The 22327-nt window shown below is 40.6% G+C and overlaps 1 protein-coding gene across 5 annotated transcripts; it reads right to left on the bottom strand.

Moving 5' to 3' along the window:
- Positions 1-8542: 8542 nt before the first annotated feature.
- On the bottom strand, positions 8543-19193 carry ETAA1 (ETAA1 activator of ATR kinase). 5 transcript variants are annotated; one of them, XM_080388257.1, is made up of 7 exons: positions 18863-19192; positions 17789-17926; positions 17448-17524; positions 15784-15902; positions 13331-15459; positions 11241-11405; positions 8543-9105 (listed from the first exon to the last, which is right to left on the bottom strand). In XM_080388257.1, exons 1-6 carry the CDS (start codon positions 19065-19067, stop codon positions 11290-11292), a joined length of 2784 nt encoding a protein of 927 aa, XP_080244383.1. In that variant the 5' UTR covers positions 19068-19192; the 3' UTR covers positions 8543-9105; positions 11241-11289. The 5 variants fall into 5 exon arrangements, with proteins under 5 accessions (XP_080244383.1, XP_080244382.1, XP_080244384.1 ...); XM_080388256.1 differs by having other exon boundaries at positions 8543-9059; positions 18863-19191; XM_080388258.1 differs by lacking the exon at positions 8543-9105 and having other exon boundaries at positions 10087-11405; positions 13331-13442; positions 13662-15459; positions 18863-19193.
- Between the last annotated feature and the right edge of the window lie 3134 nt (positions 19194-22327).

Here is a 22327-nt window from a genome sequence, read left to right on the forward strand (position 1 = left end):
ACTAGAAGACAGGAACTGCGGTACTGGCCAGAGCCCTGTTTAAGCAATCTCCTCTCTCATGCCAGGGCACAGCCCTAGTGAAGTCATTTGATGTCCACTGTGGTCCCTGGAGCCTGTGGAGATGGCAGAGAGCAATGGTTGGTACTCGTGTCTGTAACGCATGGAAGGTGCTCAGTGTGTTACAATATATTGTTGTTAAGAATGTAGAAAAACCGCTATACTGAGAGATGAAATAATTGGATTGAAGGGGAAAAAAATGAAGAACACAGTGAACACCTTGAAGCCTGGAGCAAAGCTGAAAGCAGGAGTTGCAAATTGTACGACTCCTGTTAGCTTGCATTGAACCACACTGGCTACTGCTTTGAAAGATTTCCATCGGAGGTTGGGTGGGGAGTTCTGGGTACACACAGCTACTTGTTGTGACTTGCAAAGCGTTGCTACACAGAGCTTACTGGGTGAATTTTTATGGCTAAGGCTATGTAGAAGTTGGAATGAGGTTATCTCAGTGAGTTTTGCAGAACAGGGTGAATTTTTTGCATAGGTTTTTATTTTACCCTGCGAAGTTCCCCCAGCCAACCTAAAAGGAGTGCTGGAGGTGTGTGACACCTAAACTCCCTAGGAAATAATGAAATACTCCTGTGTGTGGACCATTAACGGAGATTATTAGAAATACTCCCTCTAGTACAGGGAGAGTATCGAATGTTACACGGTGCTACAAAATGTTTCATTCTTTAGTATCATGATGTAGAGGCTGTGTAGGAGTTGACTTGATCTGGATGTGCTGCAGACAAGTGAGTCATTTTCCAGTTCATACAGGGCTGCTCTTGATTTTACGAACTTTAGGTCAGACCAATATATCCCATGTTCTGCAGATGACACTGTTTTTGTGTCAGGACCATGATACAGTTTGGACAAGATCTAGAACTGAAGGTTTGAAGTGGTGACAGCTGCAGAAAAATGAATGGAAGGATCCAGATTTAGATCTCCAGCCTCTTTTCATGTATCCACATGCCACAAACTTTGTGGTGACCACGTCTCCCCCCCTGCAGGTAACTGGATTAAATTAAATCCTTGGGTTGGCTGCGTGATGTTGCTGTCGCACCTTTCTTGTCCTGTAACCCATGTCTTGTGCTGATCTACTTTTCTTGCAGAGTGTGATAGGAAAGGTTTTGGTTTGGAAACCCTTCAGCTTGGAGCCATCTTTGACCCCTGACTCAGTTCAAGGCTTCTTTGCCATCTGGAAAATCGGAAGGTGGCCACGGTGCCTCCACTGCTGCTCCGTGGCACAAAGTCTTGTCCCCTCCTTTCCCACAGCTGTCTGTGCTGACAGCAGGCCCAGCTGGCTGGCACTTGGCAGCCAGGACCTAGTCCTGCCCTCTCCATCACAAAATTGGTTTGGATACATGTATATGATTCTGTTTAAGTGCAAGTTAATTACTGCAAATTCCCAGCCTCTGAGCCTATCAGGGCTAATCCAGCCCCGTGACCCTTCGGCGCAGCAGCGGACAGCCGAGCGGTGCTGTGTTTATTTATCTAAGGGCACTGAAAAGCTGTGTGGCTTACCCCGTGCAATTCCAGCTGCAAGTAAATTTTTTCCAGACACATTTAGAATATACCTTAGAAAGGAATTTAAAAAGGCATCTCTCTGGTACCCAGTGGACCATTGCAAATACCCATCTTGACCAATAAAAGGTGAAGCACACCTGAGGGGCTGGAGTGAGAAATCACAAGTTTCCTACTGAGCTTAAAAGAAAGTTTGTGTGTTCCTGCTGTGCAAGGACATTTTATGTGTTGGAGGTTGACTTTCTGCGCATTCAGAGGAACAAATCCTCCAGTTGTGTAAAGTGTCCCCAGCTCCACGGAGGAGCTGCGACAATTTACACCAGCTGAGGTGCTGCTCAGCATTTTTGGTTATGGGCCTTATTTACTCATGGCTAGTTAGAGTTCCTGTGGAGCTGTTACAGCGCTGTGTGGGTGTAAATCTTTCTTTACATGTCTTTGGAGCAGTTAGGAGGTAGGATGCCTTTCTGTTAAAGTAGGAACATCCTTGAGCATATGCCTGGCATGACCTTACAATGGAATGATGCCATAGCAACCTGCAATATAGCTGGTTTTTTTTAAGATCTACAAATAATGTCCACTAAAAAGTTGCCACACAGGATAATTAGGTTGTGCAAAAATCCCTTTGTGTTTTGGCATAGCCCGCTTCATTTGTGTATGTGTCTTCAAGCAGTTACGTCCTGGAATAAACCTACCTCCTCATCCACCCCAGGGCGTTGTGCTGACTTACCTACTTTTTCTTCTAGAAATTGTTTAGTCAGGGAACAGTGTTGGCCAGCCTTTTATTGAAATCAGTTTGCTAAACAGTTGAACAGCATCCCTATGTAGCCAAGGCCTGAGGTACTGTCACAGAACAACAGTTCTTTCTCATTGCAGTGAAATAAGGTCAGTGTAAATAAGAATTTAGTTGTATGGCTGGAATATTAAACACAGCTTGTTTCTGCGCAGTCACAGAGGTAATTCACATCTCCCTGTGGTGGGATGCAGCTGTGCCACAAAGGTTGTGTGGCATTTTCCTGGCAAGGCCCTGAAATACAGACATTTCGGAACAACCCCCTCTCCCCACATCACCATCAGCGGTGTCAGCAAAAAAAAAAAAAAAAAAGGGTAATGGTGAACAAGGAAACTGTTACTGGCCTTTGTAATCCTCCTGGAGATCAGCAGTGAGTGGGAGGAAGGAAAAGCTGGATCTCCTGAGTCCTGTCTGTTGTCCACTCCTCAGGGGAGGCACGTTCTGCAAAGCACAGGACGACATTTCGACGTATTTTCTGGACATGTATGTGAATTGCAAGGGATGCAAAACTGTCCTACAGAAAGATGTATTTCTAGGTGATACTAAGAGGAAAAAGTAGGTCCCCATAAAAAAATATTTCCCTAGCAGTTTTTAGCTTTAAAGATATTAAATTACAGTACAACTTCCCAAGAGTGTTCTTGCAAGTCATTTATACCATAACACATAAAATTACAGTAAGCCTCCATTAGTACTGTGGCTACTTTTGTAATCAGTTTTGAAGAATGTGCTCCATCAGTGGAAATATTTTGATTTAAGTTCATATTGAGGAGCAGTCTAAAAGTTATACTCTAAATTACACTTTAAAATAAATCCCATGGTACATCCCTACAATATATATGGTATGCTGACTCATGTAATTAAATTCTTGTCTAAAGTTGTCATTAAGTTGCAGTAAATATTGAAGCTAGTTTCATTTAAAAATAGATTTACTTCTTGATTTTGGCTGATAAATATTCTTGTATAGAACATCAATTAAAATAGTCGTTATCTATATACAAGAGGGCAGGACTGGTGGTTTCGGCTGTTAGAAGCAAGCAGGCTGGCAGTGGCTTCTGTCAGCAGCAAGGCAGCCGACCGCAATGTGGACAAGAGCACAGGGTCCCACACAAGGCTTGTCAAGGAATGAAAGTCCCAGGCCTTCTCCCATCCTCTCTCATTCCTAGGTCAGAAATAACATCAAATTACTTATTAATTAGTGAACTGCAAGACTTCCTAGCAATAGCAAAAATTAGGCAGGTTTGGAGGGTGGAAATTATCTTTTCTTGTGCTCAAGCCATCATGGGTACACCGTGACCATTAAATGAAAATGTTGGGGAGATTTCACTGAGGAGACTGGAAGAGGGAAGGGTCAGCTCTTCAGAGAGTCTAAAAAAGAAAAGTTTTTTTTCCAGAAGTTGATGAAACTGAGTGGGATGATTGAGGAGAGTCTCAAAAGATCCCGGTATCTGCAGAAGAGCTCAGGTGTGCATTCGTTCTTATTTGTCTCCAGAGAACCCACATTGGATTTTCATGCTATGGGACTCAACCAAAAAGCTTCAGTTGGAACTTGCATCTTTTTAAAACTCCATTAATTAGTCTGTAGGAAATCAGGCTTGATTACTTTCAGTGCTCACAAAACTACTTGTGTTTTTTCTGGAACACAGACAGGCAAATTGCTGAGATGACAAATATATCCAACATGTCTTCCAAGAATCTCTCTCGCCTGTTCATGAATGTTTGAATCTCTCCATTTCCCAAATGTATGCTTGTTTGACATTTTTATAACTAACAGGTGTTTTGTGTAGTTTTGTTGGTGCCTCAAACTCTCAAGAAAATGAAAAAAGGGTCTGTCTTTATCTGGTCTACATTGACTGACATTATCTTAAACCATCTTCAAATTTCTTTCCATTTACCTCCATAACTCTGTCTATAGGCTGTCCTCCAACCCGTCTTCCTATCTCTGTGGTTATCTATTAGAAAACTGTCACTTGGTCAGACTCTTTCTAATGTGTTGTATTGTAAAGATTTAACACTCTAATGCAGCGTATTAAAACTTTTTTGATCTCTGGAAAATTTTCATCGGCGATGTGGAGCCTTCCAGAAATTTCACATACACAGATTGCTGTATAGCATATATGAACTTGCTGTTCTCTCTCACCCCGCACACAGCCTTTAGAAGCAGGCCAAGTATTCCCTCCCCACATCCACAGATTACAGATTGTACAGCTTTAACACATCAAACTTGGGATCCTGAAATGTTAGGAATGGATGACTTCTGCCTTAGAAAATACCTGAGTTAAAGATCTAACTAAAAGTAAATGTAAATTTGCAACTCAGTAGACAGCACCAGTCTCCCATAAAGGAGCAGGAGCATGGTTGTTGTGGAAATCTTACTAGGACATGATGCCTAGTTAAGTCTACAGAGGATGCTTAAGGACCACATCAGACACCGAGGGATTACAGTGACCAAAGGATGGAGAGGAAAAAAGCCCTATGGAGTTTCAAAAAAAGCCCGTATGAGATTTGGATGGCAGATTGCTTGGAAATCTGGCATTAACCCCCGACAGCGAATCTTAACGGGATCTTTGGATATTGTATGTTGGAAACTGAGGTCTTTGCTGGTATGACTGCCACTTCTGATGAGTGGCTTACATTGAAGTCACACAAGTCAGCATGCTGAAAATTAAGCAAGTGATATGGAAAACATAGTCATTCTATAAAATTCGGCTAACACCCATTCAAGTTCAGTAACAAAATAGTTACTGGGGTTCATGTTGTCTTCATTTACAGCATTAGAGTTTACAAAAACATCTGGCCCTATCCAGACACAGCATAGGATATAAGAAGCAACGAGGAAGACAGGAATTCAAAATTGTGATCTTTCTAAGCATATATTTCAGTTTTTTAATGTAGAACATGAGACCTAATTTTTATATATTTTTTTTAAAAAGTCCTTTTCAAGTCATTATTGGTGAGGGAGGTGTTAACACTTCATCGTACTAAAATGTTTCCAAACTGTTACGCAAGCCTTAGACAGCACCTTTTTCTTTTTCTCATTATGTCCATTATTTTGTCATTGAGATTCAGCTTTCTGTAGGCCTCTAACATGCAAAGGTGCAGCTAAGTATCCAGTGGGATATTATAAAACAACTATTCATTGAACTCTTTTCATACCACTGTGAATCTCCAACATGACTCCCCATGAGTAACTTCCCCAGGTGCTTAAGTAGCCTTAGACACTTGGCCCTACAGCCATGGTTCTGCAAAACGCTGCCCAACATATGCTCAGCTTTAGGTGTGTAATAAATCCCATCCTGCTCAGCAAAAAAAACCCCAAACCAACCCAAACCCCAAACCCTAAATTGCTCTGCTCCGTTAGAATATAATATTTTATTTGGACGTTTTCTGTTCATGGAGAGTGTGGCACCGCATGGAAAGCTTCATTCCCATGTCTACATGGGTCCTAATTTTCCAGGGTTAAAACCTGAATCAAGTTTTTCCTTTGGTAAGGACAAGCTGCAAAGTGCAGACAACCTCATTAAAAAATAATTCTATAAATCCTGTAGCCCTCTTCTCACCACTGTTAACTACATCGTTTGAGGTGAAAGCTGTTAACTGCAGCTTTTAAAAGGTATGCATAGATGCAGCCTTTTTCCCCCCAAAACTTGGAAAATGTGCATAAACAATAACAATTTCTGATAAATGCCATGCTGTTTTACGAGATTTATGTGTTAAAGCCAAGAAATACTTACAATAATGAAATGCACGGGCTTGATTCTTCGTTCGCCTGAGTCACCCCATTACCTCCAGCGCTTTAAGGAAATTGCTGCAGGAGTAGAATCAGGCCCGTAATGGTTTGCCAGCTACCATACTGACATTACACCCAGACAATAGTCACAGAAATTTATATTTAGTTCCACAAGAGCAGTACATTAGATATCCTTAAGTGTTTTATGAGGCAGGACTTTTCTGACTATTCTGACAAAACCGCCAGTATGCGTAGTAACCGGAGCTTTGAACAAATATTGCAGTTACGATTTACAGCACAATTGCCAGAGCCTTCCTAGCTTCATCTCCGATGGCTACTTACTCAGGCTGTCATTTTTAGCTCCACAGATTATATCTGCCTTGGCCTCTTCCACAAACACTGGATTCACTGGAGTGTGTTGCAGACAATACAGCTCTCAGACAATGAAGCATTTGTGTTCATTTTCTTCTATTTTATCTTTGGAATTCTACTATTTAGGTCACTATCTGTTGCTTCCAGCTATTCTTTCCTGACAAATTGTAGCTCTTTTTAGGTTTAAAAAGATATAATCAATGAATTCATCTATGTTATTCCTCTGGGAAAAAAGGTCTAGATGTAATAAGTGGTACACATAGTATAAGATTACGTTGCTATTTCTGAACTGCAGCCCCAAGATTAATTGTGCCTTATAGGCCAAAATGTGAAGAACTGCTGGATGCTGGCCTCTGAAAACCTGATACAACTAACACAATAAAACCCCAATATTCCTAAATTTCTCAAATGCTTTAAACATGATCCCTCACCAGCATGAACTGGAAGGTTATGGATGTATGGATGTATATGCCACAACACATAATTTTAGATACAGATAAGGACAATAGTGAAGAATGCATCCATCACCTGATCATACTTGCCTTTCCTAAAAGAAAAAAAAAATCCACCACAGGTTTTACTTGAAAAATAAAATCCATGGATTTTAGCGAGTAACATCACTCATTGTGAAATGCGTCAGTATCTGTGGAATAAAAATTACACTCAGGTATGGGGACATACAGGAATTCGACTTGCATTTAAACTTAAGCCACTGATTGCTTTGCTTATGTAAAAAATTACCGTGCTCTGAATGAAATGAAGATGAGTGCTTAAGCAAACAGTCATAAATTAATTTATAATGAAACATGGCAGTCATAATTTAATTTAGAAGGTATTTAAGATTGTTGTTACTATTTGTATAGGAGGTCTTTTTTGCCTGGAGGAAGATGTGGCTTCATAGTGAAATGTCAGCTATTGAAATACCAAACTTCTTATGTGTACATGTGTATTAATTAATTGAAATTATGTAGATACTTTCCTGATGAAGATCTGTTGTCAACTGCAGGCAGTCAGACAAAAGACTGCATGATTGAGGCGCATGCAGTATCAGTGGGTCACCAAGAGCTTAGCAGGAAGCATGAGGGATGCCGAGCATCCCCTGCAAAATCTATGGGGTTGAGGCTGCCACTCAGCATCCTTCCTCATGGTGAGGAGTGGGAACATAACGTAACTAACGTGAGAGCAAGGAACAGAGCTGCAGCTTCTGCGCTTCTCATCTGCTCTGCGAAGCTGCTGGCAGGCTGTGCACGGCCCAGTGCCGCATCCCTGAGATGCTGTTCGGTGTTTGCTGACGCAGAGCTACACGCAGCTGAAACGCAGTTCAGGCCCCTAGTGCCCCCCCTGCCCTCCCTGGGCCACCGACTGCCCTGGGACACCGCCAGGCTGCATGCCTGGCCCACGGCCCTCACAGCCATCTCCAGCTACACCCCTGCTGCACTGCTGGCTTTAACAGCCAGAGGTTTGAGAATTAAAGGTTAAACTCCTCATGTCTGCACCTGTCCATGGCAGTACGCTGCCTACTGATGAGATGAGACGTCTCTCCTACTACATCAGAGAAAGAGGTTAAGACCAAGACTGGCACTCAAGAGCACAGGCACTTGCAAGAAAAAAGCTCTGTGGTTTGTACTCTTTTTTTAAGAGAGAAATTATTTTTCACTAGATTTCTTCTAAATCTTTTGGATGTTCCTGATCTACCATTATAAGTGTATACATATTTATATATATTTAAAGACAAGAATTCCTACCTTGTGGAATTTTATTTTTGATACTGTAGTGGTTGTTCTTCTTTTTAACCATTTCTAAGCCCAAATGAATCTTCTCCCTGCATGGACTCCACCAATACATCTGTATGGGGTTGAAATATTTCTCTAAGCTTTTCACTTTTTTTCAAATTTCCCTAATAAAAATGGTATAGGAGTGTTTTAATTTGAATGTAAGAAATTATTTCTCTGATAGCATCAAGTCACAAACAGAAGTAACTCTTCAATTTCTTAACTGAGAGATGGTATGGCAGGGCAGTTGAGGATAGTCAGGATGTGACCAAAGAAATCATAGTAGTTTGTCTCAACATCAGTTAAGAAACCACGATCCCGAGGACTTGTGATTTTTATTTGGAAAGTAACGTTTAAGAAAAAATAAATTACAGGCCTTGAAGCATAGTATTAGTGCTAAAAATAAGTATTTATGAAAAAAAAAACAAACCCCAAAGCCCTTCCGCTATGATTAGTTTAATAGAGTAGGGCAATGGATGCATTTGCCGTAAATGGTCAATATTGATGTGTTTCACACTGATCAGCAAACAGATTCTTTAAATATGGTTAAGCAGCGCAATGTAAGTACTTGGATGAGTAAGTGACAGTAACTGGTCAAGAAGTAGTTTGGGTCTTCCTCCAATTGTAAAGTTTGCAAAGGGTCTTTTCCACACCCCTCAGGGCATCCAAATTCCCCTTGTCACACACGGAGCTCTTATGTTACAGCTCAGGAGACAAGAGGATGGGTTAGATGCTCCTGTTAAAGGATGAGCCAGTACATTCTCACGCTGCTGTCATGCGAAGACCAGTGGTGGCATTTCAGGTGGGCAGCTCCAGGGTCCTTCTATCCTTGGTGCTGAGAAAATCAGAAGCATATCAGAAGTATAATTAACCGTATTATCCTTGAAAAAAAAAATTAAAAATATCCTGGTTACTTTACAGCATTATTTCTAGAGAAATATCTGGGTAGGGAAAGGCTGATAAGCTGAACACTGTCCTAGCAAAAGCCTGATTTGTATCTTTCTCGATAAGATTTAACATTCTTGTGTATCAGTACCTTAAAAGCCAGTTTTATAACTCTCATATTTAATACTGATAGTAGACACCCTTTTTCATTGCCACTTTCTTGGCTAATAGTGCATCTGGCAAGTTACCTGATAGTTTAGATTCTCCTAGAACACCACAAAGACACGCATATCCCACAGATCAAACTACAGTCTCACGATAAATAAAATTTTCACAGCTGCCACTGTTTGAGGTTTACATTTCTTTGTCATACAGACATGCAAATCTTCTGCTTAATGAACTGAACGTTACCAGCAGAATCTGTTTAACACAAGAGTCTTGCTATTTCATGTTATATTATCTGTTAAGGATGTTATTATGGTGAAGTTCATTAAAAAGCTGAAAACATTTTTTTTCCTTTGTTAATTTTCAGTCAGATCAGTAAGCTGATCCAACTCATCATTTATCACCCAAGGGCTGAAGGACAGGGAGCTGCAGCCACAGACTGTAAGTAACAGTTACACCTACTGGCCACCAGCAGAGTCTCTGGTGGACTTGGGGATTTGATTTCCTAATCCACTAACGAGCACCAAGAATGATGGTTAATAGACAAGCAAATTCACTAGCTTGGAAACCAGCAAAGTTAAGTATTTCAGGATTCCACTGCAGATGGTTGTATTTAGAGCCAGTTCCTCCACCAAGGACTTCTCATTTAAATGGATCAAAGGAAGCACTTTGTCACTACTGTAGGTATAAAACTGAGGCATGGAATAACTGGGTGAATTACCAAGAATGGACAGTCAGGTAAAGTCCATACGGAATTCCCATTTCACTCCCTTTTACCAGTTTCTGTAGTATTAATATTTTCCAGAACAGACTAGAAAAATGTAAAAAAAGTTTAATGATGATTTACAAATATACAATACTTACATTTTTAGGAGTTACAAAACCGGCACATACTACAGATACCAAAAGCTTCCTCTAACCTTTGGTACAGTTTGAAGTTACTTGTTTACAAAGAAAAATTGCGGCCACTTTTCAATGTCACATGTTTACATATAAGCATTTCTCAGTTGAAAAATATCTTGCAGCTTACCCACAGGCAGTTTTTGCAGTTTGAGCTCTGCACCCATCTATCACATAAAAAATTCTATCAGCTCCTGTTAAGCTGACATGACATTGCATTTTTATGTTTTAACAGCCTTTAGTTTGATAAATATGTACAACCCATAAGGGCTGTATGCTAAGGCTAAACTGATTCATAGCTGTTGAGATTTCACCTGGTATATTATATATTGCTCATGATTTGGTAAAATGACATAGGCTACCTTTTCTAATTAGCTTGGTTAATGCATGTTTAGCAAAACGTGATCCAATTTTGTTAGCTAGGATATTTGCAACTCTTCATGAAGGCAACTAATATAATAAAAAAAAAGACAAAATGTCCTTTCCAGGATGCTTTTTCACCTTGTGAAACTTTTATATTAAATTCCTTCTTCACTAATGACAATTCTTGCCTAATGTAACAGAGACAAACTGAGCATGCTTTCCAAAGCCTGTTCATTTTCATTAGTTTTCTGATGTTGGATGTTTTCTAGATTGTAATTTCTTTAAACCAAAACTCAAAAACTTTCTTCCACCTGAGAGCAAACATTAGTATTTCTTAATCTGTGTGTACTTGAGTCTTCTTACTAATTAAAATACTTTCAATAAGAGAAATACAGCCAAAACATATACAATCTGGTTTTGACATCTTCTACTTATGTGTGTATACAAACGCTTTCATGTTTTGATGATTTTCAGACTATACAATTTCATCACATAACAGTATATAAACTTAATACAATCCTCATTGTGCTGAAGGTAGTTTGAAACTGCATGTTTACAATTGGTAGTTTTTAATTGAGACTAAGTACCACCAGGGTATTAGTTACAGTTCAGATCAAGATCTTTTTCTTTTAAAATTGAGAAATAGAAAAAGCTTGCCCTCAGTAGCTGTGAACAGTTTAAAAAGTGTCTTCCAGCATTTTACCGTATTTCTCTCTGCAAAACTTCCTCCATAGACAAAACAAACACCACATTCATGCATCTTTAAAGAATGCCTGCATTCTGGATTTTCTTCGTGCAAGAGCTTCTTGTTTTTTTCTTTCAATCTCTTCTTGAGAACATTTTCTATTTTTTTGTTCCACCACAGACACTGTAAATAAAAAACATGTATTAAGAGCCTTCAGGTTTGTTCAGTATGTATTTTAACTTATCTGTTTTCAATGTTTGAAGATCTATGGCAAGAGCACACTATTCTGACATATCAGGCACTCAAGTTAAAAATGGCTCATCTATCCTGTCCCCAAGGCAGGAAGGGGGATAAGATGCATGACCTTTGTAGTGCTACTGATTACTACCTCCCAATGAAAATACTGGGATGCAGACATTTGCTTCAAGGAAATTTCACTTGGCTGCCCTTCAAGTGAACCTTGTGACATCAGGAGTCAACCTAGGAGATGGCAACGGGTTAAGAAAATTAAGGCTATCAGAGTGAAAAGGGCTCTACAATTTAGTGAGTTAGGCAGAGATATGGGCATGGAGATGGTATAGACACAGGGGTCAGACACAGTACAGGTGTCACACAAATAAAACCAGAAAGGTTGAAAAAAGGTCAAAAGAAGCAATAAAAATTGGCAAAGGAGACAAGAACATGATAGCTAAGCGTAGTATTTTATATGTTGTGTTACAGAACTATAAATTCCCATGCAATAAAATCCTGACCTCACTGGAACCAACAGGGATACTCCCTGCACATGTCAAGAATTTTACTGGTTTTATACACCAATTTCCAATTAATGTATTTTTAATAAGTAGTCTTTCAAACTGGATAAATCAAAGGTTGACTCGCTTCTTAAAAAAAACCAACAAAGAGGTGTCCATGAAAAATCAGGTATGTTTTTAAAAGGATCACTTAATGTCCATCTTTTTGTTACAGCAATGTCCTTTCACCAACAAGTTAAGGTGGGGACAGTTGTTGTTTATCTGTAAAGGAAGTCAGTGCTATTCTTTTTCATTCCTTTATTCTCTAGAAAATTCCACAGAATGACTAGTTATCTCTCCCCTCCCTGCCCCCTTAACATCCAGAGTTGCTACTTCCTCAGCAAAGAAGCAGATAAATGGGAAGAAACAGAAAAAATACTGATTCTTCACATAATGCTGGCTGATAGTTTGCAGAAATATTTTTTCTGATTTTTTAACAGTGCTTCCTGCAAATTCAAATTGATACAGTACACTCTAAAGGCATGTTTTATCAAAATCAATATTGATTAACTTCACCAAGCCATGAGATCAAGTAAAAACAAGACTGGCACTTGACTGGTTCTGCATTTCCCTAGCAAGTAACTAGCGCATGGAATATTGCAGACTGTCATGTAATGATGGAAAAGTGACCGACCTCCCCTCTAGATGAAAGGACATGTTAATGTTTAGACTAACAACACAAGAATTATTTCACTGATGATTTCAGCCACAAAGCAAACAACAATAGAGGCTGAGGTTTTGGAAGTGCTGAATGACTTGAGGCTCCAATTTCCAGGTGTACAGTAATGAAATGAAAAGAAATTGGCATTCTGTATCACCTGCTGCTTTCTTTCCTTGCCCCACCATTTTAACTGGTGTTTTATGAATTGTGGCTGAGGTAAGTCATTTTTAATGTTGTTCAAAAGGAACTGTAAATTACAAGCACAGAATCACACCACAACATTTAACTACGTATCAAAATAGTAGTATTTTTAACTAATAATTTAAAAATATGGTATGCTGAGTGCTGCCACCAGCCTGTACTTGACCCTAGTGATTCTGAGTATCTATGGAAAGAGCGTGAAGTATTCAGAGAAGTGGAATGGAAATGGGAAACAGAAATCCTTAAATACAGATATTAAAGACATGCATCAGGACAATTTTATTTTGGAAAAAGCCCTCAAAATTCTTGTTAGAACATTCATTAACGCCTAAACTGAATGGATGAATATTGAAGCCTATCGTAAGCTGCAATACAGTATACATTTCTCTGACATTCTGATTACAGGAGGAAAACAAACAAGAATAGTCTAACAGTGATACAGTAAAGACAAATACCTGATGTGGGCAGTGCCGAAGACTCTGAAACGTGCCTCTTGAAAGGTGTTTTCTTATTGTCAAGCTTGCTGTGCAAAGTCACATTCACCTGATTCTTGCTTCCTTCCAAACCCTGCAGAGTAACCCCAATGCCAGAATGACTCCCTGGATTTTCAGACCTTACACAAAGAGCACCCTGAGAACTGTTAGTCTTTCGGAACTTAAACTTTGAAGGCATATGTGATGTTTTGTTACCAGAACTGTGATTTGGAATCTTTCCCATATTATGCAAAAGATCTGGGGTGTCCAATATTTTGTTACTAGAAGTGTTTACTGCATTAACAGGACTTACTTCAGAACCAGTCTCTCCTGCTGGCATAGAACTTGACCTGTACCATTTTCCCGAAACAGGCTTTGCAGTATCTTCAGAAGCAGCTTGATGACAGTTTTTAGACAGTGTGTATTTACAGTCCATAGAAGTACCCAAGATCACAGGGCTTGAGATGTTTTTACAGTTCACTACGTGACCTGTTGTGGCCAGCCCATGTGTAACTTTTGATGAATTCCTACAGGAACTGTTCAGTGAGAAAGCTTCCTGTTTTGCATTTGTTTTCTGTGCCAAGTGAAGATCAGGTAGTCCTTGTTTAGATGCTGGGAACCCATTATCAGCATTTGATCTGGAATTAATGCTGGCTCCTTGTATAGTTTTAGCTCTTTCGTTTCCTTGTTTAACATCCTGGCTCTGAGTCTGCTTTTCTATGTCATCACACACCTGATACAACAGTTCGTCATCCTCACAGTTTGCATCCCAAAGACTATCGGATTCACAAAACATATCTAGTATCTCATCAGAGAACTTTGCTTCATTCCAGTCATCAAATGACAGAGGACGTTTCTTTGGTATTTCAACTTCATTTAAGTGACCTGTATTAGCTTGGTTAACCACTTTAGTTAGAGCATTAGGTTTTGTATTGGTAGAAACACTGGATGATTGACAGAAAACGTGTGCGTTGTTCCCAGGCTTTTCAGTCCATTGTCTATGAGGATTAGATCTTGAAGGAAGAAGAGGAAGGGGGTCACTTTTAGGCTGAATAGTTTCGTTTCCACTCTTCACTTCTGATTGTGTTGAAACAGGAATATAGTTCAAATCACTGTTTTGGGCACTTTTCCAAACAGAATTTATTTTATCTGGCCTAACGTCACATTTGCCATGAAAGGCTATGGTCTCTGTCTTTGACTTTTCTGACTTATACGGCTTCTGTAAAGAAAGAGATTTTACAACATTTTGTGTGTTTTTACTAGAACGTTTCAGAGGTGAAAACTGCAAACTGTTAGATTTCTGTACATTCCCCAAACAGGTTACTGAATCGCAACTACTTCTTTCCTTTGTTCTGCTAGCGTCACTGGAACCATGCACAGGTGGATTTGTAGGAACTGGTAGTGCTTCTTCAGTAGTTATCAACTCAGGATTTTGCGTTATTTGCATCACAAAAGAGTCATCTGCCAACAAATCTGTATCCCAGTCATCAAAGTCATCATTAACTATTCCAGCAAGCTTATTGGAGACCACCAACGGCGTCTTCAAAGAAGGACTTTTTTTTATCAGTGTGTGCATATTAGGTTTTGGAATAACCTGGTTCACGCTTCCTAGGGGACACGGAGTATCTTTTCGATATGCCTCTGAGTTACCTTGTTGCATGTGTTTATTTTGCTCAGGAAGGTACTCCTCCTCCAAGATGCTTTTGTTTTCATGGAAGCTGTTATTTAAAGAAGTACCTGATAGCCCTTGGCTCAACTGTCCACTACACATCTGGGTAGAGGAGTCAAAAAGAGCACGAAGGGCTATTTCAGCCTCAAGGTCTGCAGGTTTTTGACTGCCAGATTGACAGGGCTCTGCAGCAGGGATGCCAGTGCTCTGTCCAACTGGTTTCAGGGACAGATCAGGATCTCTTTCAGATACTTCACCAAGAAGTGATTTCAGGTTCTTCATATTTACTTCATCTTTAGAATTCTTTAAAGACTCTGAGGTGGTCTCGAAGTCATGACCAAGCTTCTCTTGTTCCTGAACAGCATCTAGCTCTACTAGATTTTTATCAAATTCCTTAGCCAATTTCATGAGCTCCTCTTCAGGAATTTTTATTTTAAGATCTCTAGATTTAAAAAATAAATATGGAAAAGAAAATCAGACCTACTGAGAAAGTGGAGCCAAGCTCAGTAATATGGCTATACCAGCTCTCCATTCTCTACTTTAACAGAGAACGTGACTGAATCCCACCGCTTTCAGCGCGCAGTCAGCAGGCAATCTTTTTGATAATTCCCAAGAAACACCCCATTAAGAAGAGATAACAAGAGTAAAGTTAAAAGCATTCTGTATGCTCATGTACAATTACACGGTTCACTATACATAAAGGAACACCACATACCCTTTTTCGCGAAAGCCCAGCTGTGATGGGCAAGACAAAACTGTAACTTACCTTGTACAACTTAACTTTGTCCTAGCTCGCACTTTTACTACTCCAGGTGTACAGGGAATAGCATCCTCACCAATCCATGTCCCTAAAAGGGAGTCTTCGTTACAGGCTGCTTTTTCATCCTGAATGATTAGATTTGTAATGCTTAGCAATTCGATTTTGGATAAAGATTGGACTAGACTCACACCTTGCATTAATTAAAGTTGCTAAACAAATTAAACTGGATCAAATCTGTTGAAAGCCACACACAGGAGCCAAACCAATACAAGCTAAGTGAGATTACTGTGATATTGCATACTGATGGTTGTATCACTTTAATTGTATCAATTTAAAACAGGAACTTCAATTAAAATAACTGAATTTTACTTTGGTGCTCAAATCTAATACTCTTATTTACTTTTTAGCTTTACACATAATCTGCAATATTCATGTTACAAGATGCAATCTAATTTACTTTAGTACACTACTAAGGAGCTAGTTGAGATACGCTGTCTTTATCCACTTAAAGCAGCATTAACAAATCAGAGACTTCGAAAGAAATTGTTCTGTATGCTTCCAGCAAAAAATTCTGACTTCTTCCATTACGACTCATTTATATAAAGAGCCTTTAAACAGAAATAAGTGAAGTTTAGAAACTAAATGAAGTTGTTTCAAAGTTCAGGCTTGGCTTGGAATTCTGAAATCTAAGAGATACAACACTGTAGTGGTATATTATCCAGATAGCCAGAGCCATGGGACATGGGAAATTACTGCATGTAAGACAGCAAAAGTAATTTGAACTTCACTAATTACTGAGTAGTTTTGGATACATTTTCTTTTTCTTTGTTATTTTTATTAAAATTATTATGCTTTTAAGAAAAAAGAACATGAGCAACAGGTATTTGCAAATCCTGGTATTATTTACATTGATGACAGAGCTGTAATTATTTAAAAAGAACGAAGTGGCATCCCTTGTTAATGATTTTCCAATTCTTCAAGTATAATTTCTCACAGATATGCCAAATAGTGAATACATTATAAATGCTATATTTTGCAAGCTGAATTCTGCAGAACTGTTTTAGGAATTACATGTTCTCTTCTTGCACTTAATAAAAAGCAAACAATAAGCCAACACTCTTATTTTCACTTCCCAGGCTGTGGACATCAGGTTCACAGCAAGAGGAGATACCAAGAACATAGATCTTAGGGTAAAAAGGCAAATTATTTAGAGTAAGGGAGCAAAGTTACTATGTTTATGTTATTGTGGAGTCCCTCTTATTTGAGTCTTGTTCTTGTACTTCAGCAGTCATTCAAGACCATTGAAAAGGCTTAAAACCAACTGCCAAGTAAATGCAGCATGTGAAGAAACTCTTCCTTTTTAACAGATGAGTGATTAAGGATAAACAAACACAACAGTATTTCTATGATAAGGGACTAACTTGCATTCTAAAAGTAAAACTTACTAAAATGGAGCTGCTGCAAGTCTACTTTCTTAATATGTCCTTTTTTACGGCACCTGTGACTCCTAAGAGCAATTCAGTCCAGTTTTACGAACGTTACTACTTTTCTACACACCCAATTCTTAACATGAGACTACTGTGACTAGAACTGAGCCTTCACTAAGGCTGTAGCATTGTTCTGTTTAGTAATCAAACAAGCTGAGCATTGTTTTAGAAAGTAACAATTACCTGAGGAGCAATACGATTAACAATTTCTGAAATTTCTACTGCGCATCTACTGGTAGACTGTTTGGGTTTTCCATTGCCTATGAAAACAAACAAAAAACCTTCTTAAAGTTCCATTTCTAAAGTGCAGTATATCTCAAATAATTCAAGTGTATGTGTTAAAATCAGTTTGGTTCAGTACTATATTGAAGAATTTACAGGTTTTTAATAAAAATAAACCCGAACAACCTAACCATGGTAACTGAGAGGGACCTTCTTTCAAGAAATTTGGTAACATTTAGTGCATGCATTGGGAATGCACGCCTCAAATAGGCACCCTGAGGTCTGGATTTTGTTAATATTACCTAGTCTGTGTGCAATTGGAGAATGAGGATCCCAAAAGATTTCTTGCTGTATATCGGTGTCATTAACAGGAGAGCTGAACGTAGGTGTACGGGATTTCCTACTCAACGATCTCTTAGGTGTTTTATGTAAACATGGCTCTGTGTAAACAGAAGGATGATCCTTGTTAAAAAACAAAATAAAAGCCCAAATTACTTAGAACATAGAACAGGACAAGGCCTAAAAAGACACTGATTCGACTTGTAAGAATACAAACCAAGTTCACGCTCATCATTCCTTTACCTACAACAGGAATATTGTGCAAATACACATTTAATGCAGAATATGACTCTTATCTTTGTCAGTTACATCGCCACGGAGATAACGGAGCATCACACGATACTAACAGCTGTATGCTCAGCATCTGATGCTAAGGGTGAGAACTGTCAATCCTAATACTTGAGGGAGTACTGACTTCAGCTTATGTTAAGAAAAACTATGTATACCTAAACGAGAGAAGATTTTGCATTCTTGCTTGCTCTGCATCTTTCACCCAGCCTCTGATCTGGGTCACAGTTTTAACAGGCCCGCAAACTGTTTGGCATCACACCTTTGCCTATATTTCCTCCACTGGGCCTTTTTTGGCTAGGCCTGTTAAAAGCAGGAATATAACTACACAAAACCAGCCTGCAGTTGTCTCAGCCCAGTAAATGAGCCGAGCGCACTACATGGAGCTCAGCTAGTCACCCCTGCCCTTCAGAAATGACGCTGCAGCTGTGGAAGCCCACAGATGTAACTTTAAAAGATGCAATTACTGCGTGAGAAGCATCTCAGGAGATGCTCTGCACTTAAAGGCTTAGCACGGCCAGGCGCGATCCTCTCCTGGAGCAGCTTTTGGCGTCGTCGGTCGCGTCTGGGGCTCTGCCGCGGGAGGCTGCTCTCGCCGCTCCGTGACACGGGCCCTTCCCACGCGGGGCGGGGGAGAGCGGCCGGAGGATCGCATCGCACCGGCCCCCTCCTCGCGGGCAGGCCGCGGACCCCGCGGCTCCGGGGGCGGCGGGCAGGGCAGAGCCCCCCCGGGGCCGCTCCCGCCGTACCTGCAGCGCCGCGCACCGCCGCCTCCCCGGCGGGTAGGCCTCGGCCCCCGGCGCCTTCCGCGCCGCCGGCCGCCGCCGCCTCCTCCTCCTCCGCGGGGGGCTCCGCCGGCCGCTGCCGCCGGGTGAGTTGCTCCTCGCTGCCGCCGTTCCCCTTCCTCAGGGCAGCGGGCCTGAGGCAGAGCCCCCTCCGCCGGCTACCGGGCATGGCGCCGCCGCTTCCACCCCGGCGCCGCCATTTTGCCGGCGAGCCCGCCGCGCCGCCGCCGATTGGCCGCCGTGGCGCCGGCCTCGGGCCGCCATTGGGCCGGGCGCGGCGGGCGCGGGGGGACGGGCGCAGCAGGGAACTGCCGCCGGCGGGGAGCTCGCGCCGCGCGGGCCTGGCCCCGCCCCCTCGGCCGTGAGGCGCCTTCCCGCCTTCAGCCTGTGCCCGCGCCGTCCGGCCCCCCTGCGCAGGGGCGGAACGCGAAGGCTGCCGCGGCGGGGGGCGCTGGGCGGGCCGCGGCCCTCAGCATCCCGAGGCGGCGCCGGCGTGTGCCTCCGAGGCGCCTTCGCACCCTGGATGTGCCGCTGGTTCCTACCCGGGCCCAGAAGAGCCGTGTGTGCCGTGAGCGTCCTCAAAGGGAGAACAAACCCTGACAGGCATAGACTTGTTTCAGCCCAGCATGCGAATTGGGGCTGGCAAAGAGAGACTTACAGAAGCCAGATTTGGTAGGTAAGAAATTAACATCAGGTTCCTGAGGGACTGTGATATTACATCATTATTTAAAACACTATAAATGCAAACACATGTATGTATTACATCATAAGGTGGATATTTCCTCCCTGAGCCACTAAATTTAAATGTATAAATGTATTTACTAAGCATATAGGGTCAAGCACTGAACTACTTACATAGGTCAAGGAGTGAAGTACTTATATGTTGCCTGCCTGGGTTTCATGTAATCGATCTGGAGCACTTTGGGATCACACTTCATTTATAAGATGTAAGCGGTGGATATCGGTCTTGGATCAGGAGTATGAGAAATTTTAAAGTCACCAAAGAGTGATTCCCCGAGCGATGAAACCTTTTCTTTCCACCCGAGGCCTCGGGCAAACAATATGTTTTTTCAATTCTCCATTCTCATGAGTGTAATTAAAGCCAGTAGAAGACTTTTTAGCAAGGACAAAATTAAATACTATGTATTAAACAGAGACATTGTGTTAGATACATGGTTAAATTATCACAGGTAATGATGGAATGTTGTACTATTTGAATAATCAACCAGTTTATGTCATAGCTATCAAATAGAAATCAGAGACAAGACTGAAAAAATGGGTCAAGAATTAGGCTCCAAAATCCATCTGAACAAGGCTACTGCCTTGTAATCATACTGACACGGGTAGGCTTTGGTACAGTGTGATGAAGGTATGTGCGATTTTTTTGAGTGCTGGTTTGCAGTGTAGTAATTAAATCTGTAATGCAGCCCACAGGTGCAGAAGTGGCTTACCTGGACTCTTTGTGCCATAGGCACAGTGTAGATTTCTTGCTCATTGTTTCCAGTTAAAATGGATACTGAGATACTTTTTACAGTAGTGGTGGATACAACTTGTGGGATAATGAAACATTGAAATCAACACACTTGCAGGAATGTGCTACTATAATCTTGATGTCTCCTAGCACTTCCTAGTGACCCCTTAGCAGCCGGGTACTGTAAAGTGGTCTGCTTTCATTCTTCCCTCTGTTAGCAAGCATAGTCTGAAATACTGTAATCAATAATTAAAATTAAGTGACATCTGTCATGTTCACCGAGCGCTGTGAATTTTGCAGTGCCTTCTTTGATTTTTTTCCTTTCTCTGAGCTCATTGTTCAATAACCTCTTTCATAAAATGTGAATATTTGCTATAGGTCTTTTACATTAGTGACGTTTTACTAACACAGTAAAAGCATTTTGAAAAAAACCCCGTATTTAACATGAAACTAGTTCTGCGTGAGAGATCTTGTTACACACCAGTTTAAGTGTATGCAAAGTTGCATTACCAAAAGGTGGCAAAAAAAAAAATAGTCTGTGTATACGAAGAGCTGAACAGGTTCCTGACAGAAAAAAACCCCAAACACTTGCCTAATGAATAAAAGTGTGTGTATCTCATTGCAGCTTAAGAACTTAGGGCTGAGCTGATGCTGTTTATTAAGTTAAGAAATGTAGTGGTAGAAGTCTGTGATGTTGAAGGGTTTCTCTGTGGAGCTGTAGCCTCAAGGAGGAGGGAGTTTGCGTTCCCTTGTCGTGGTACGAGCAGCTGGATCAATGGCTAATTGTGGCGAGGCTGCATTCCAGGGACTTGCAGCAAACTCCTGTACTGCAGTTGTGAGTCCTACTTTTAAATCAAGAAGGATAAATAATGGAGGAGATTGAATGAATAATAAAGTTAGTTTAGTTTTAAACAGTACTATAAGCTGCCCGAGAACTTTTCACTGTGTTGTATGACACAAGGATCTAAAATAAAATGAAATAAATATGGAAGATCTGAGAAGTTTCCTAAGAATTTCCCATTGGTGTAATGAGAGCATTGGAAGTAAGGGTGAAAAAAGGCTCTTTTTTCAGTCCTTTGAGCACACAGCTTTAAATTAAGCATTTTTATCCTGGAAAGTCTATGTATTGTTAGTGAGGTTTTTCAAAATATCTAACATATTGCATCAATGTAACAAAGAGAAGTGGCTTTATGATATAGTTAATCTTTCATTATTTTAGGGCTGGAAAAAAGGGGAAATCAGTAATAGTGATTTCAATGAAAATATCAAGAATCGTGAGAGGACAGAAGTTATAAATAGTGGAATTAATTTGACAAATACTGCCTTTTTCCAGGGTGTTCTTAAATGCTCTGTGGTATTTTCTAAGTGAGCTGTCTTGGGCTCTCAAAGTATATTTTCGTTTCAAAATTGATTTCTTTTTAAGCATTGAAAAAGAAGTAAACAGAACACACACACATGCTCGTAATTTGTCTCCAATGAAAATGTGTGTGTGCATTTTGATCACTTGAGACCAGGTGAAAAGACAAATTCTCCAAGCCTGATTTTCCTTAGGTAATTTGTTTTTAAAAATGGTGCAGGTAGAAAGCCCACAACTCAGTACAACAATTATATGGTGCTTTAAATGTAAACATGTTTTGTTCTAGGGAGGGAGCAGAAGGAAGAGTTAAATAAAGAGTGTGTGTAGCTGGGTAGCCACCTGTACTATGTACCTAAAAAAACAGGACAAACAGGTCACAGTCTCTCTCTGCTTCTGCAGTTAGACTTCTGGCAAGACAGGTATTGGGAAAAGCCATGAGCATCCTAAACCTGTGAGAAGCTGTCTGTTTCTTTGGTTGTGTAAAAAAGCAAAACACAAAAGGTAATGTTAACAGAAGTGAGTATCAAAGGTTATAGCACTGCTGCGTACAGTCTACAGTTCTGCAGAAGTCCTCAGGAAATTTCAGTGGTCTTGAAAAGAA

This window comes from Falco punctatus (genome assembly GCF_963210335.1).
Source record: "Falco punctatus genome assembly, chromosome: 5".
Classification (NCBI taxonomy): domain Eukaryota; kingdom Metazoa; phylum Chordata; class Aves; order Falconiformes; family Falconidae; genus Falco; species Falco punctatus.

What these genes read in the sequence shown, in the direction of transcription:
- ETAA1 (XM_080388257.1), bottom strand. Translation starts at nt 19,067, where the DNA reads ATGCCCGGTAGCCGGCGGAGGGGGCTCTGCCTCAGGCCCGCTGCCCTG. An exon ending in GGCGGTGCGCGGCGCTGCAG is followed by an intron (nt 17,927 to 18,862) that starts GTACGGCGGGAG and finishes CTGTTTACACAG; the next exon opens with AGCCATGTTTACATAAAACA. An exon ending in ACAAAGTTAAGTTGTACAAG is followed by an intron (nt 15,460 to 15,783) that starts GTAAGTTACAGT and finishes TTTTAAATCTAG; the next exon opens with AGATCTTAAAATAAAAATTC.